This window comes from Lottia gigantea, assembly GCF_000327385.1.
Source record: "Lottia gigantea unplaced genomic scaffold LOTGIsca_11, whole genome shotgun sequence".
In the NCBI taxonomy this organism is placed as follows: Eukaryota; Metazoa; Mollusca; class Gastropoda; family Lottiidae; genus Lottia; species Lottia gigantea.
The window spans coordinates 1,144,833-1,160,703 of record NW_008707001.1 but is presented as its reverse complement, the minus strand read 5'-3'; the positions used below and the strand labels follow the sequence as shown (position 1 = coordinate 1,160,703).

Below are 15,871 nucleotides of genomic sequence, written 5' to 3'. Positions count from 1 at the left end.
TTTTTTCTATGGTAGATTTTTTATCACTGTTATTTATAAAGGATATATTTTATACTATTTTAATTTTAATTCATATTTTATATTTTATGTAATTTGTAAATATCTAGAAATATTTTTATTGTACAAATCTTATATACTTTCTTTATTTTATAATAAAATGTTCACATCAATATCTTGTGGTATATAGACAATATCATCCCAATCTGAACGAATGTAGGACAAAAGTATTTATGCACGTGCATGAATGATTCCAAACATCAACTGCATGGAGAAAATTATAAAAACCTTTCGTGGAACTATCTGAAAACAAAGGCTAGTCTGAAAGCGAAATGTATTTTCTGAGAAAGTCTGATGAATTAGTTGTGGTCGTAGTCTAGTATGTACATCAGTTGAATTGCAACATGGATTATTTCCCTTCGATCAATGAACTTTCATACTTGTATAATATATAGTCAAGCAAATTTATGTCTGATATTTTTAGGTAAAGAATGAATAGTTTGATAAGACTATAAAGATTAAACTTGAAGTTGCTTGTAAACATCCAATAGTGACAACCTGAGACTATCTAGAAAATGTCTGATGGGAAGGCCAAAAATAAGAAGTGCCTCTCCGAGGTGTGGCCCAAAATGCCGAAACCCTTTAGTTCAGGGGACTAGGGACTTTCAGAAATAGCTTGAGATAAATTCTGAGCATTTAGAGGGCTTAATTTTCACTTCAAAATAAGACCTTTCAGGCCAGAAGGATAGCCATATACCTATGGCCGTCTCACTAAATACACCCTTGGCGACAACCAGGCTTTATATTGAGTTGATTTCTACTTAAACCTACCTAAAGTGGGCCGTTCTCGTTTGTATTTTGAATCGAACTCTATGAGCGGAAATAACTTTGTTCGAAACTACAAATACAGAAGTTATTGATTTTGGTAATGGCGCTTTTCTATACACGTCTTGAATGTAAAGATTTGTAGAAGTATTAATGTACTCTATACCCTTTGTTTCAATTCATCTTAATATTCGGAGAAGCGAACTCAAAAGTGAACAAAGTAAGATATCCATCAAAAAAATCTAAAGAAGACTAACCATGGGGTGTAAACTAAAAGATGAATTCAAAAGTAATTAACGGATTAGCGTTCTACGTCATTAAAACTGAAGATAAAACGCATGCAAAATAGTTTCGTTTCTTCTTACTCTTTTCAATCTCGTAAAAACAATTACACTTTTATTTTTGTATTTTATTGCTCGTAGATCTGTCAGCCTCTACCGTGTTTTAAATATCTCTCCTCTTATTTATGGATTCTTTTAATCGTTTAAAATGCCACTTTTTAAGCTTCCGTAACTATTTTATGGCCGAGCTTGTTTGAAGTCAAACGTTTATGGCCGGGCTAAAAGAGAAGTTGTAACGCGAAGTGTTCATAAATAACTGTCGAGAGATCCGGCAGACGGGGAAATTATCGCCCTTGAAAAGTGGAAGCTTTTTCTATAAATTTAAATTGTCTTCTTTTTGTGTTAGAGGTTCATAAAACAGTCATTTATTTGATAGCCTATATACAAGCGTGTCATTTCGTGTCGGAACATATTAAATATCACAATTTAATTGTGGTCGTAGTCACTAATGTTCTGTTATGAAAGAAGGGTATGAGTTATGTCCCTTCGACCATTAAAAAACCTACAAACATTGTGATAAACGGAGATTTAAAGTAATGAAATTGAACTGGCCGTTAAAAAATAGTCGCGCACGAACTCTAGTGAAGAATCTAAGGCCTCCTTGATTTTTTCTTAACTTTATTATATGTAGATCTCAATTGACAGTTTCAGCTTCCATATTTTCTGTGTCGCATTTTCAACAGAACGGAATTTTCTAACTTGGACGAAAACGAAATTGTCTTAAAGTAAATTATACCTTTACCTGTCCTTCGTGTATCGAATGGGTCTTCGTACCTTAACCACTGTCTTGCCTCCCTTCTTGAAGTACACCAGGCGTCAAAATAACCGCGTCCTCATTTCAAACACACAACGTGGTGTTAATTATACATTCAGAACTACTTCCAACTATACAAATAACTGAAGCGAACGAAAATTTCATTAATTTGTAAAATTTCCTCTAGAATGATTCTCACCTGCTAGTTGTTGGCGGTAAATCAACACGTGATCTAAGTTGTTATGACAGCCATGTTATGACATCATCAATCAAAATGGCGGGATATCTGCCATCTTGTGATGTGTTTTAGCGGGTAGAAATAATATATTGTAGCGAAGGTTAATGAATTCTTGACGAAGTTGTTTGAAATATGTTAATAGAATTAGCGGAATACTAGTTTCAAGTTTCCTTCTACACAAAATACTTTTAGCAATTCTTCGTGAATGATTTTGCCGAAGAAAATTTTTTCGCCATCTTCTGAGAGCTTGGATGTCCTTTTGTTAGGCAAACCAACATTGTTTTTAAATATTGTTGAAACTCTACATAGATCTTGAGATTGAAATGTGGTCAAGAAAAAAAAGGATGCACATTGCGTTGCCTGAAGGTGGGTTTGTTTGTTTTTTTTTAACGGCGAATGCGAAATTCAGACGCTTACAAACTTTGTTGTTTGTCTTACAAATAGGCTACCCTATGAAGGATTTCATACGCAGGCCACAACCCGAATCACCATGAAATTAAACCATATTTAAAGATATTTAAAGATTATGTAAGAGTTAGACATCTTTGTGTAAACTCAATCTTTAATATTGCTGATTGAATTAAAGTTAATATTAAAAAGTTGAAATTGGTAAGGAGGTGATATTATAAAATATAAATATACGTATCAGCATTAGTAATGGAATCTATCAGTGAATAAAAAGATAAATTCTGATAGTTTTATGGACAGAATTGACAAGAGGTCGACAGAAGACATGAACTGAACATCATAAACGTGAAATAAATACAGTCATGGCGCCATTTTAATATACAGACTTATTGATCGCGGCTATAACTCATATTGCGAGACATATTGATCACGTCTATTTACTTTATCTCTCAGGTTCCATAGGATCTAATCAGGGAGCTCTCCTGACCCCTATATACCAAGTTTTAAATGACATTAAGCAATTGTGAGTACGATATAAAGACACAGCTTTATGGAACAACAATCACTGGTTAAAGTTTTATCCAACGTTTCGACGTGTTCCCCTTGTCGTCCTCAGGCAAGAGCCGATGTGTTTTCATGGGTGTACGGAATTGTAAATCATGAATACGGTGCCAGTTCAATTCGAGATCAGTGCCTCGGATCCCACTTGTTTGAAACTGTCCATGCAATGTTTTGTACAGGTTGTACTTAAGTTTTTTTTTAATTCAGTAAAAAGGCTGAGCATGTCCTGCTGGGAACAAAACAGTCTGCAGTATTCCAAGAAACTTATGCAAGATATATTGTTAAAATCCTTTTTCCTAAATATCAAGACGACGTGTTAATACACAATGTAATAAGATTGTATAAAAAACAATGAATTATTGAGCATTATGAAGTTAGCTGATATTTCACCGAAACCGTGTAATATCTCATTCATAATACCAATAATTAGACCCAAATCAGACAACCATATCTCTCTCGTGATGAACGTGCAATATCTATTTGTCAACCATCAACTACTGTATTGTTATTTGACGTTCTGTATCATTCACGCACGTGCACACACGTGCCACCCGACTATAAAGTGTAAACGAAGCTATTTATATTCTGAAAATTGAGAATTTGGAATGGATTTTTGTCATCATTCCATTATTCTTGTCACGTGATCTTTGACCTACATTTGATTATGGACGTGTATTTATTGAAATAAAGAATAATAGCTTTTCTAAACTTGACGCCCCGACTTTGTAATTTGAAACGTTATCGCAAATTATGGTTACTTTTGCTTGTAAAGTGGGTCGATTATCAAGATACATTTGTGAAATTTGACTAATGCATAATAATATCATTACGTTTTTATTCATCTTCACAATGTCAAGCTATTGGTCCTTATACCTTGAATGCAATAGCCACCTTTTTTGTATTATGGAAGTTTATAAACGCAGCGATTTGATTTGATTTTACGTTGGAAAATACAGCCAATCAGAGGGTGAGGAAAAGATAAGAAGCATGAGAACATTGAGCAATACATACACTGGGCAGGGAGCGCTTACTCTTTCGAGCCTTGTCATTTTAGTCTGGACTGACTTATTGACTTTGTCTGTCTGCTTTTTTTTTTATCTCTATGGATTCTGAATTCTGGATTTTTAAATATTATGTGCTTATTCAAAATTCACAAAACCTCTAATTTGTCAGTTGTATTCCATAAATAGAAAAAAACACCAAAAGATCATTCTCTGTAACGTGACAGTCAGAAAAAAATGGAAACCGGAAGTAAAAGAAAAGTAGCGGAAATGACAACAATCAAAAAATGGAGCGTGATTGACAGACCGAAACTAAATTCCTGACAAACATTAAAATGGTATCAGACTCGAGTGACACTGGTTCGTGTGGGGTTAGAAAAACTACTTCCGGTAAAACTCCAGTCAGGTTTTTCCAGTGTCTAAAGTGAAAAAGAGAGTTTTACGCCCTTCATGTCTGCTTGTCTACAAACGCTTTGAAACTCGGTTTAGACGAATTTCGGACATGTACACCGTACTTTAGGTCCGATTCGACCAGGGGTTAGGCCTGTTTTGATCGCAAATGTTCGGTCCATTTCGGCCAAAAATGTTAGGTGTCTTTTTCTATGAGTTTGTGGTGAAGACCAGGCTGAAAGTTGCAAAGTAGACAATATGTATGAAAAAATGAATTAATAAATTTATTTATTGTAAAACAAATGGTAACAGATTTAATATTCTTCTCCCTCTCCTTCTTCTCCTTCACCTTCAACAGAATCAACTCCAACTTCTTCATAATCTTTCTCTAGAGCAGCTAAATCTTCTCTAGCTTCAGAGAATTCACCTTCTTCCATACCTTCACCGACATACCAGTGAACGAAAGCTCTCTTGGCGTACATCAGATCAAATTTATGATCAAGACGAGCCCAGGCTTCAGCAATAGCAGTCGTGTTGCTCAACATACAAACAGCTCTCTGGACCTTGGCTAAATCACCTCCTGGTACAACAGTTGGTGGTTGGTAGTTAATACCCACCTTGAAACCAGTTGGACACCAGTCGACGAATTGGATGGTTCTCTTGGTCTTGATGGTGGCAATAGCAGCATTAACATCCTTGGGAACAACATCACCTCGGTACAACATACAGCAAGCCATGTATTTACCATGGCGAGGATCACATTTGACCATCTGGTTGGCTGGTTCAAAACAAGCGTTGGTGATTTCAGCTACAGAAAGTTGTTCATGGTAAGCCTTTTCAGCCGAGATGACTGGAGCATAGGTAGCCAGTGGGAAATGGATACGTGGGTAAGGAACCAAGTTGGTCTGGAATTCAGTAAGATCAACGTTTAGAGCACCATCAAATCGAAGCGAAGCAGTGATGGAGCTGACAATTTGACCAATCAATCGATTTAAGTTGGTGTAGGTTGGTCTTTCAATATCGAGGTTTCGTCTGCAGATATCATAAATAGCCTCGTTATCCACCACGAAGGCACAATCGGAATGTTCCAATGTTGTATGGGTTGTAAGGATAGAGTTGTAAGGTTCTACCACAGCAGTTGATATTTGTGGAGCAGGATAAACAGCAAACTCCAACTTGGATTTCTTGCCATAGTCCACACTCAATCTTTCCATCAACAAGGAAGAGAAACCAGATCCGGTTCCTCCACCAAAACTGTGGAAGATGAGGAATCCTTGAAGACCAGTACATTGATCAGCCAGCTTCCTGGTTCTGTCTAGAACCAGATCAATGAGTTCTTTACCTACAGTGTAGTGACCTCGGGCATAGTTATTAGCGGCATCTTCTTTGCCAGTGATGAGTTGTTCAGGATGGAATAGTTGACGGTAAGTACCAGTTCGGACTTCATCTACAACTGTTGGTTCCAGATCAACAAATACAGCTCTTGGCACATGTTTACCAGCTCCTGTCTCACTGAAGAAAGTGTTGAAGGAATCATCTCCACCTCCAATAGTTTTATCAGAAGGCATCTGACCATCAGGTTGGATACCATGTTCTAAACAGTACAACTCCCAACAGGCATTGCCCATCTGGACACCAGCTTGACCAACATGGATAGAGATACACTCACGCTGAAAGGAAAAACAAAGTAGAGTTAGAATACCTAATTGAATATGAACAGGCATAATGAAACATTAAGATTGTAAGAACATTAAAGGGTGTCTCAAAATTAATAAGTGATCAAGTGATAAACAAGAAAGTCTCTGGAATCTCCCAATGTCCCAACCAAACAGTTATATCTACAAATAACTTCTTTTCGTCTGGAAGTTAATGGAGAGTCTCGTAAGTGTCAGCTAAGCCTAACTGCCTCGTTTTCCCTGGAAAGTTTTGAAATCATTATACAAAGTGTAATATTAAATAATGTCATTTACTTACCATTTTTAATAATTGTTTATCAAAAGGTTAAAAACCAAAATTTGCTGAAGCTGTTATGGTAAGCTGAAGAGCAAACTGAAATGTGATACTGGTCTTCTGTAGGGTCTGGTCTTTTATACCATGTTACTGTAATTTCGCTTCTGTTTCTTAGAAACAGATTGTTAGATAATACGAATTAAAAATATTAGTTGAATTGGTTTGAAAGAGTCACTCTCGGTTAAAGCTAATTTCTGGCATTCATTATAGATTATTGTGGCGTGAAAACAATAGGATTACGATTTTCTTAAAGTAATCATTTCTGATACAATCATGAATAGTAAGCTAACGTGGATAATAATAACGGATTACCGGATTAATAGATTATCACAATGATCCAATTATGTATACATGTTTAACGGTATTATGCCAATCTGTTACAAAGTGTAACAAACCTAGTAACGTACACAATGTTTCTAAGGGTGATATTGAAATATAGCGTATAAAAGGCACCTGTATTGCTCTGGGCAGTACCTCAGTATCTCTCGTGAAAGCTTCCCTACAGCTTCAACAAGTTGACAGTTTTCTTTTCCTTCGATTAATAACTCAAATTAAAATTTAAAATGGTAAGTAAATTCAGTCAATATTTAGAATAGTCTTTACAATGTGGCATGTGAAACATTTGATTTCTTGGTTAAATGCAAGTCGACAACATTAGAGATTGTGTTTCAAAAACATATTTGGATTTATAAGATGATTTGACTGAAATCTGTATGTGATATCTGCATACTCTACGCAAAACGATGTGTTTTTTTTAGAAATTACAACAAATTGGTGGAATAAACTCACTAGGCATTTTAATTTATACTTCTTTTATTCAATTTCAGTTTGTCTTGATATCGGTATTGAGCTTATACTTTTATTTATCTTTTTTTTTCAGCGCGAGTGTATCTCTATCCATGTTGGTCAAGCTGGTGTCCAGATGGGCAATGCTTGTTGGGAGTTGTACTGTTTAGAACATGGTATCCAGCCTGATGGTCAGATGCCTTCTGATAAAACTATTGGAGGTGGCGATGATTCCTTCAACACTTTCTTCAGTGAGACAGGAGCTGGTAAACATGTGCCAAGAGCTGTATTTGTTGATTTGGAACCAACAGTTGTAGATGAAGTCCGAACTGGTACTTACCGCCAACTCTTCCATCCTGAACAACTCATCACTGGTAAAGAAGATGCTGCTAATAACTATGCCCGAGGTCACTACACTGTGGGTAAAGAACTCATTGATCTGGTTCTCGACAGAACCAGGAAACTGGCTGATCAATGTACTGGTCTTCAAGGATTCCTCATCTTCCACAGTTTTGGTGGAGGAACCGGATCTGGTTTCTCTTCCTTGTTGATGGAAAGATTGAGTGTGGACTATGGCAAGAAATCCAAGTTGGAGTTTGCTGTTTATCCTGCTCCACAAATATCAACTGCTGTGGTAGAGCCTTACAACTCTATCCTTACAACCCATACAACATTGGAACATTCCGATTGTGCCTTCATGGTGGATAACGAGGCTATTTATGATATCTGCAGACGAAACCTCGATATTGAAAGACCAACCTACACCAACTTAAATCGATTGATTGGTCAAATTGTCAGCTCCATCACTGCTTCGCTTCGATTTGATGGTGCTCTAAACGTCGATCTTACTGAATTCCAGACTAACTTGGTTCCTTACCCACGTATCCATTTCCCACTGGCTACCTATGCTCCAGTCATCTCGGCTGAAAAAGCTTACCATGAACAACTTTCTGTAGCTGAAATCACCAACGCTTGTTTTGAACCAGCCAACCAGATGGTCAAATGTGATCCTCGTCATGGTAAATACATGGCTTGCTGTATGTTGTACCGAGGTGATGTTGTTCCCAAGGATGTTAATGCTGCTATTGCCACTATAAAGACCAAGAGAACCATCCAATTCGTCGACTGGTGTCCAACTGGTTTCAAAGTGGGTATCAACTACCAACCACCAACTGTTGTACCAGGGGGTGATTTAGCGAAGGTCCAGAGAGCTGTTTGTATGTTGAGTAACACGACTGCTATTGCTGAAGCCTGGGCTCGTCTTGATCATAAATTTGATCTGATGTACGCCAAGAGAGCTTTCGTTCACTGGTATGTCGGTGAAGGTATGGAAGAAGGTGAATTCTCTGAAGCTAGAGAAGATTTAGCTGCTCTGGAGAAAGATTATGAAGAAGTTGGAGTTGATTCTGTTGAAGGTGAAGGAGAAGAAGGAGAGGGAGAAGAATATTAAGTTATTCATCGAATCAGTTTTTATGTATTTATTTGAGTGTTATTAAAGCATTATTTTTAGAAACAATGTTTTATTGTCAGCTAATTATCCAACCCAGTCTGAGTGATTTCAGATGCTATAATGACAGAAAGGGCTTACTCTTGGATACAGGTCGTTTCATTCGGTAACATCTTGACGACACACAGTATATTTACATGTACTTCATTCGGAACACTGGCTGGGACTCTTTGGACATACGAAAACTGTTGTTAGCTAGTCATACACATATTAGCCAGGTATACAGCCATACCTGTGTAATATTTCAGGTGGTTATATCATATAGTATTAACTCCATGAAACACTTTATCTTATATGCCTGATTTAAACCCAAAGATACACGATACTACCAGCACGAATAGAGTACACCAATGAATCTGAACCCTAAGACAGATCTATATTATGTTTGTCGAGGATTTAGATTCGGTCTGTCAACTTACTTGTTTTTTGATTGTCTTAATCTCCGGTATTTTCCGTACATTTCCGGATTCTATTTTTTCTTGGCTGCCACGGAAACATTGACTGATTAGCTCCAATAAAAATATTCTAGAAATGGTTTCGTGCTTCGAGTCTGAAATGTCTTTTTGGCATCACGCCATTTTTCAACGTCCACGCCACCAACGCCGTCATCATTCTCCACTTTGTGAACGTTGAACCTATCGTGGAAGTACTTAGTTGACAAGCTCATTTTCAAAATTGGCATCAGGTGTTCTTTAAAGTGAACATAGCCTACTTCGCAGGTGCAGAGCAATTGTATTTTAACATATAGGTTCAATCGATTCATATTGGCACGAAAATTGAATCACGTTCGGCCATGTTGTATATATATATGTATGCAAATTTCAATATCGCCATTTGTTCAAGGTCTGGTTCGCACTCTGACCTCACGCCATATTCTTTTCCCATTTAGCTAGCCCTGGGGCAAAGACAAATATTTTGTGGCTCAGACACTCACTGAAGACTAAAACTAAAAGTACGAATAACAAACGTCAGTAGAAATTACAAGCTAGACATTTATAACGCGAATTTAAAAAGCCGTGCCAATTAACGTCAAGCTTAATGAATGTCCTATTGACCTAGACTTTTATCAAAGTAGTCGCGATCAATAAGACTCGGAATGAGTATATCAACGTACATGTATGTCTGGTAATGCGAGACTAACTTCAAGACGAAATAAAGGAGAGTGGTAATAAAGGGCGATAACTGTAATATGTTATGACAGCCTGTCGATGCGCGTGATTGATAATGTCAGATTTTCTAACAACCAGACTCGATTCTGACTTCTGCTTTCAGATTATATTAGCCTCCAGTATTAGTTTGATTTAAAGACACATTCGCAGTCTACAGTAATAGGCTGTGCACTTTAAAGATACTTCGTCAGTTGGAAATCGTGAAAGAGCTCAAAGCTCAAAGCTTTAGACTAGTGTTGGAAATGGGCAATCTGATTAAAATTATATTACAATTTCGTTTCCTGTTTGTTTTCTGATAATTCTTTGGTAAAGCATGTAAAATTTTCCACCGTTTCTGACGTTAGTATTAACCAATCAAAGTTTGTCGTTTAGGACACGTTTCCATAAAGAATTAAGTGATAGTTAAAACCAGACTGTCGTCTCTACTTTGGGTTTCGCTATCCCATAAGTGGTTATGTTATCAAGTGGGATAGCGAAACTCAGAGAGGCTATCAAATTGCTCTACTTTGGGTTTCGCTTTTCCATAAATGGATATACTATCAACACGCTTTGATTGTGAAGAAACAATTCGGTCCTATCTAGAATCAGTGATTTGAGAGAAACAAGTGACAAATTGAATGGTGCTGTTAAACAGTATCATTGATTCTAGGCCTTTGATGTCCTCAGAACTGTGTGATGAAATCGGCAATTCAATTTAATGTTATGAGTTTACTTCAAACATTCCCAAACACTCGCCACCTTATTGAAAACAGTTGCATTTCCACTTAGAATTAAAACTTCACACTGTAAGATTTTTCAGTGAAATTGTGCGGTATGATTAAGGCAGCTATATTGCCAGAAAATTTTTTGTTACATCAGCTATTATTGACAAATTTGAAATGTTAGAGAAATCGAGAGATGACTAAGTCTATTGCGAGTTGAGCTGGTATAAGACATGCAAACTTTCCACAGCCAGTTATTTCGGTAATGAACGTGGTAGCGGTTTCCTTCCTAACCAATGTAAGTCTATTCCGAGGTAAATTCCACTGACAGGTTGGTTTGATAAAGCAATGCCTTTTTTCTTGGTTTGCTGATAATCCATTGATTTTGGCAATTGATCGGTTACATATTGGAACTACAATTCAGTATCTATTTTTGTTTCTGATACTTTTCGTCTACATTGGAGAATGTTATATATTGCCAACATGCAACATGTATATTTTACATACAAGATCTTACAGTGTCATCCTAATAAACAAAATACTTACAACTGTTTGAAAATGTAATTACTGAAATAAGTGCCCTCAAGGTATGTTGGTGAAAATTACATTAACAATTCACTGTAAAATACTCCAGAGAATTCAGTGGAGATTTATGTTTGTCTTGTGTCTGAAAATGTTCAAAGAATATGTTAGTGCAAACAAACTTGAAAGGAAGTTTGAAAAGTCTGGTGATTGAGACTTTGGCTAATTTCGAACTGTTTTATCACGCAGCTTTGTGCATGGAGGAAATCATGCTAGAAAACCTTCCATTTATAGGACCTGATACTTATGGGATGGTTTAAGATCTTTGAGTGGGGGCTGTGCGCCTATATTTTTTGGTATAATTTGAAATAATGGTACCATGGTGTACATAAAGAGGGTCGGTGCAGGGGAAGATACAGGTTTGTACCCCAAATTGTTCCCCTACTCCATTACTAACAAATTTAGAAATGTGATTTTTATACGTTTTTTCTTGGTGTGAACCCTTATAGATGCTCAGTTGGTTGCTCTTGCCTATAGGCTCCCACAGAGCTGCGGCATTTTAAATTTTATCCTCGGCGGTTGTCCACACCCTCCCCCTCAGTCAGTCTGTCCCCTATTTGTCTCACCACTGTCGGAGTGTCTGTCTCACTTCACTTCAACTCACTGCCTCCAAAAGACTAAATAATAGCCACTTCAGTTCGCCATGTTCTTAAATATTGCAAAAGCGAGCCATGAACTCCAAATATTAAACATATTCAGTTCAACTGACTGCCTCGTGGCCATCTGAAGGCGAAAGTTAAAGATCAAAGCAGGTGGTGGAATGTAAACACAAATAAAAGAAATTCTCCCCACAAATAAACCATTTCTGCTACAAATACTCCAATCTTAATGATCGCTCCCTCTTTCAATAACATACCGTTTCCGTTCTTTTAGCCTGAAGAGTTCTTTCACCAATAGCCAATCAAGATCGTTATTAACATTTAGCCCGCACACAGAAGAACATACAGCTCCCTCTGGCGGTAAATATTTACATCAAGTGGCTTTTAATTGTCGGATCTTAAGAAAGTATGAAACTGTATAAACACAGACTTCTATTTGGTCTTCATGGCTCCAGGCCATGGACAACTTGGAACGAAAATGACCCCAAACATCAAAAAGAGAGTTATGCCCCTTTATTAGTTTATTCAATGAGACTATTGAAGTGATTATCAGACTGTTGGCTGGAGGCGAAATGTCAATCAAAATAAACTATTCTGATTGGCTCTTTCTCTACTTTCGTTTTCTATATTCAGCTTTATTGAGCGAGATTCAGTTCTAGTAGGTTCAAGTAGATTCTTTCGGCTTTTCTGAAATCTTCAAAGCAGAACATGGAATTGGAAATCGCAATGGATACATCCTCCAACTGCGTGATCCAAGTGCAGTGTCATATTTTCGGGATTCTTTTTATCTGCTCAATTTCTTTACTTTTGATTTTCTCTCTTTTAAGGCAGTGGAAAGGATGTTGAAATAGTAATTTCGTGCTGCTATAGTCTAAAATCCTCAAACTCAATCGCATCATGCCTTCCTGGGTGTCCATATTAATATTTATGTATTAATAGCAAACTAGTGGCGCTTAAAGATATTAGTAATATAATGAACAATTTGTTATTCTGTCAATTTGTCAAAATACATTATGATATAGACGTGATCAATATGTCTCACAATATGAGTTATAGCCGCGATCAATAAGTCTGTATATTAAAATGGCGCCATGACTGTATTTATTTCACGTTTATGATGTTCAGTTCATGTCTTCTGTCGACCTCTTGTCAATTCTGTCCATAAAACTATCAGAATTTATCTTTTTATTCACTGATAGATTCCATTAGATAACACATTTCTTTTAATTTACCAATATTGAAAGATAACCTTTATTTTTTATTCATTTGAATTTTCCCGCCATAAGATTATCGCAAGTCGCCGATGTGCAGAACTCAATATTATAGGCCTACTAACAAAATTGACTTTCCAAATAAAAACGAAACATTTGATTACCTCTATTATATTTTATATTTAAAGACACTCAGATTTTGTAAACTTTGAGACTAGGGTCACTTTTTTGAGACTTTTGAGAATTGTTGTAGGGGTCATATACGCCTGACTCATCTGAGACATCGGACCACATCCAGTGGTACGACCCCTCAGTTCGTCTCTGCAAATAGTCCCCCTATAAATGATCAAGATAGTATGGAAGATGAAAGTACACGACATTTATTGGTGTATATGCCAATCATAGCACGTGGTGTTTAGAAGCCATTAGAACACGTCAATAACAGTAGATACAATTTGATATAAACGTCGGCATAAAACAAAAGATGAAAGAGACGCCGACAATAAAAACTTGTGTTTGTAGTCGAGATAATATCTGGTGAAAACAGCCGATAAACCAGTAGTTACAATCGTATTGATATGATCACTGATAGATTCCGTGTCGATACATGTCGCTTGGTCTTCGCAATATATCATTACAGCCTAAGATATAGGGGAGGGAAGAATTCTTATACTGATCCGACTAACAAAGACTGTACCATGTAAAAATGTTCTTTGCCGTTAAGGGAACTCGTAATTATGGTACCTAAGTAACAGACTGGCTTATGGAATGGTTATTTTCTACTCTACATTAAGATAAAGCCGCGAATAGACGAGGTACGGTGTCCGATGTGGTGTACGACGCGAATAGACGAGGTACGGTGTCCGGTTTGGTGTACGACGCGAATAGACGAGGTACGGTGTCCGGTGTGGTATACGGCGCGAATAGACGAGGTATGGTGTCCGGTGCGGTATACGGCGTGAATAGACGAGGTACGGTGTCCGGTGCGGTGTACGACGCGAATAGACGAGGTACGGTGTCCGGTGTGGTATACGGCGCGAATAGACGAGTTACGGTGTCCGGTGCGGTATACGACGCGAATAGACGAGGTACGGTGTCCGGTGCGGTATACGGCGAGAATAGACGAGGTACGGTGTCCGGTGCGCTATACGATGCGGCAAAAGAAGAAGTGAACACACACACGGTGCAGACACGAATCGTTTTTTATATTTTCTACTGTATCGATAATCCCGCACCATATACTGCACCAGACGCCGTACATCGTCTATTCGCGCCTTTACACTTATTGGATTGATAAAAACGTACGACTTTTTTAAGGTGACCAGTTGACATGACAAAGAATACTTTCAGTTTGCTTCATATGCTTCACTTGACTTTAGGATATCTACGGCCCAAAACAAAGTTTGAGTCTGTAAAAATAATTCGTTGTGTTTTGGTTTGCGACTCACAAGAAGAAGCTGGCCTAGCCTATCGTCTCAGTAGCCGTAACATCGCAACGATATTCTCGGATCGACGGAGGCGGATTCAAATATGGAATAAAACATTCATTACGTTGTAGGGTAAAATATTCCCAAAAGATGCGAAGCTTGTATAGAGACTAACGCTTCGAGTGCAACACAAACCCTTGCGAAGATGGTGATGATTTGTATCGACAATGTGGATGAGTTTCAGACAGATGCTGAAAGAACCGAGTGGGGTACGATACTGTAGTAATTATTAAAGTCAAAGGGAGATAATCTACAAAGGGAGATAACCAGAGATAAATGAGATGATTAGAGTAATCGGTGCTATAAATAGACCAATATTAAAAGCAGTAATAAGTGTTTCTCTTTAATAAATATTTTATCTAGAAACGATCCGATATCAGTAAGTGTATTGAATATTATAGATATGTGATATAAAATCAGGTTTTTTTTTTATGTATGAAAGATGTAAACAGATAGGTTTAAAAGGTTTCTATCAGGTCTTGATATAGTAACAAAGTGAGTGAAACACCCTACCACAGTCTAGGTGATGATACCCCGAACTAAGGGATACCAACTTCCTGATAGTCAAATTATACACTTCGGAACAGAAATAATCACACATTTGAGTTCAAGGTATATTTGAAGGAATTGTGCGATTTTCGTACTTCTAAAGACTATTTACATATACATGTATCCAAGACTCAAATCAACTCCTGAAAATTGCCTTTAAACCACGATTCACTTGGAATTTTTGATTCTTTTATTACAGTATATTATTAGATGGTTACATCCCTTAAAGCACGTATTTTAAGACAAGAATAAAATATGATCATAAAAATAACATGGTTGCTGGACAACGGAATATTAAATCATAATCAATCAAGTTTCTCTGATCTGAACATTGAAATATGACAGAAGAGAAAGCGACCCCACCCTTCAATAACTTGTCTGACTCGAGTGTCAGTGAAGTATTTAATCATAAAGTACTTTTTGACTGACATGACAGAAAAATTCTACCTTACACAGTGGTGGGGGTTCCTATACTGAAAACACAACATTGCAGTCACTTGTTATAGTTCTATGCAACGTTTCGATATAATTCCTAGCATATTAAATAAAGCATGTCAACATTGGGTGCTTCAGTTACGCAAAGTTTCTTTTTCAAAACTTATATAAAATTTGCAATAACATTTTTGAAGAGCGACCACGTAGCTAATAGTTATTTATATGTTTCATTAACAGATAAACAAGAGTCCTTTATTCTTTGATATATTTATGACTTAATATCACAACTCGAGATTTGTTGAAGACATAAAAGACGATAT

At 37.0% G+C, this 15,871-nt stretch overlaps 3 protein-coding genes across 3 annotated transcripts; 2 read left to right on the top strand and 1 right to left on the bottom strand.

Annotated features, from left to right (window-relative positions):
• Nucleotides 1–4,814: 4,814 nt before the first annotated feature.
• LOTGIDRAFT_230154 (hypothetical protein) lies at nucleotides 4,815–6,638 on the bottom strand. The gene is made up of 2 exons (XM_009047055.1): nucleotides 6,490–6,638; nucleotides 4,815–6,185 (listed from the first exon to the last, which is right to left on the bottom strand). Exons 1-2 carry the CDS (start codon nucleotides 6,490–6,492, stop codon nucleotides 4,830–4,832), a joined length of 1,359 nt encoding a protein of 452 aa, XP_009045303.1. The 5' UTR covers nucleotides 6,493–6,638; the 3' UTR covers nucleotides 4,815–4,829.
• Nucleotides 6,639–7,007: 369 nt separating this feature from the next.
• Nucleotides 7,008–8,825, top strand: LOTGIDRAFT_230149 (hypothetical protein). Its single transcript, XM_009047054.1, has 2 exons — nucleotides 7,008–7,091; nucleotides 7,406–8,825. Exons 1-2 carry the CDS (start codon nucleotides 7,089–7,091, stop codon nucleotides 8,759–8,761), a joined length of 1,359 nt encoding a protein of 452 aa, XP_009045302.1. The 5' UTR covers nucleotides 7,008–7,088; the 3' UTR covers nucleotides 8,762–8,825.
• A 5,073-nt stretch (nucleotides 8,826–13,898) lies between these two features.
• LOTGIDRAFT_109935 (hypothetical protein) lies at nucleotides 13,899–14,252 on the top strand (the record flags this gene model as incomplete). The annotated part of the gene is made up of 2 exons (XM_009047053.1): nucleotides 13,899–14,012; nucleotides 14,052–14,252. Coding segments are annotated over 2 exons (315 nt in total), but the record flags the coding sequence as incomplete, so codon positions are not given.
• Between the last annotated feature and the right edge of the window lie 1,619 nt (nucleotides 14,253–15,871).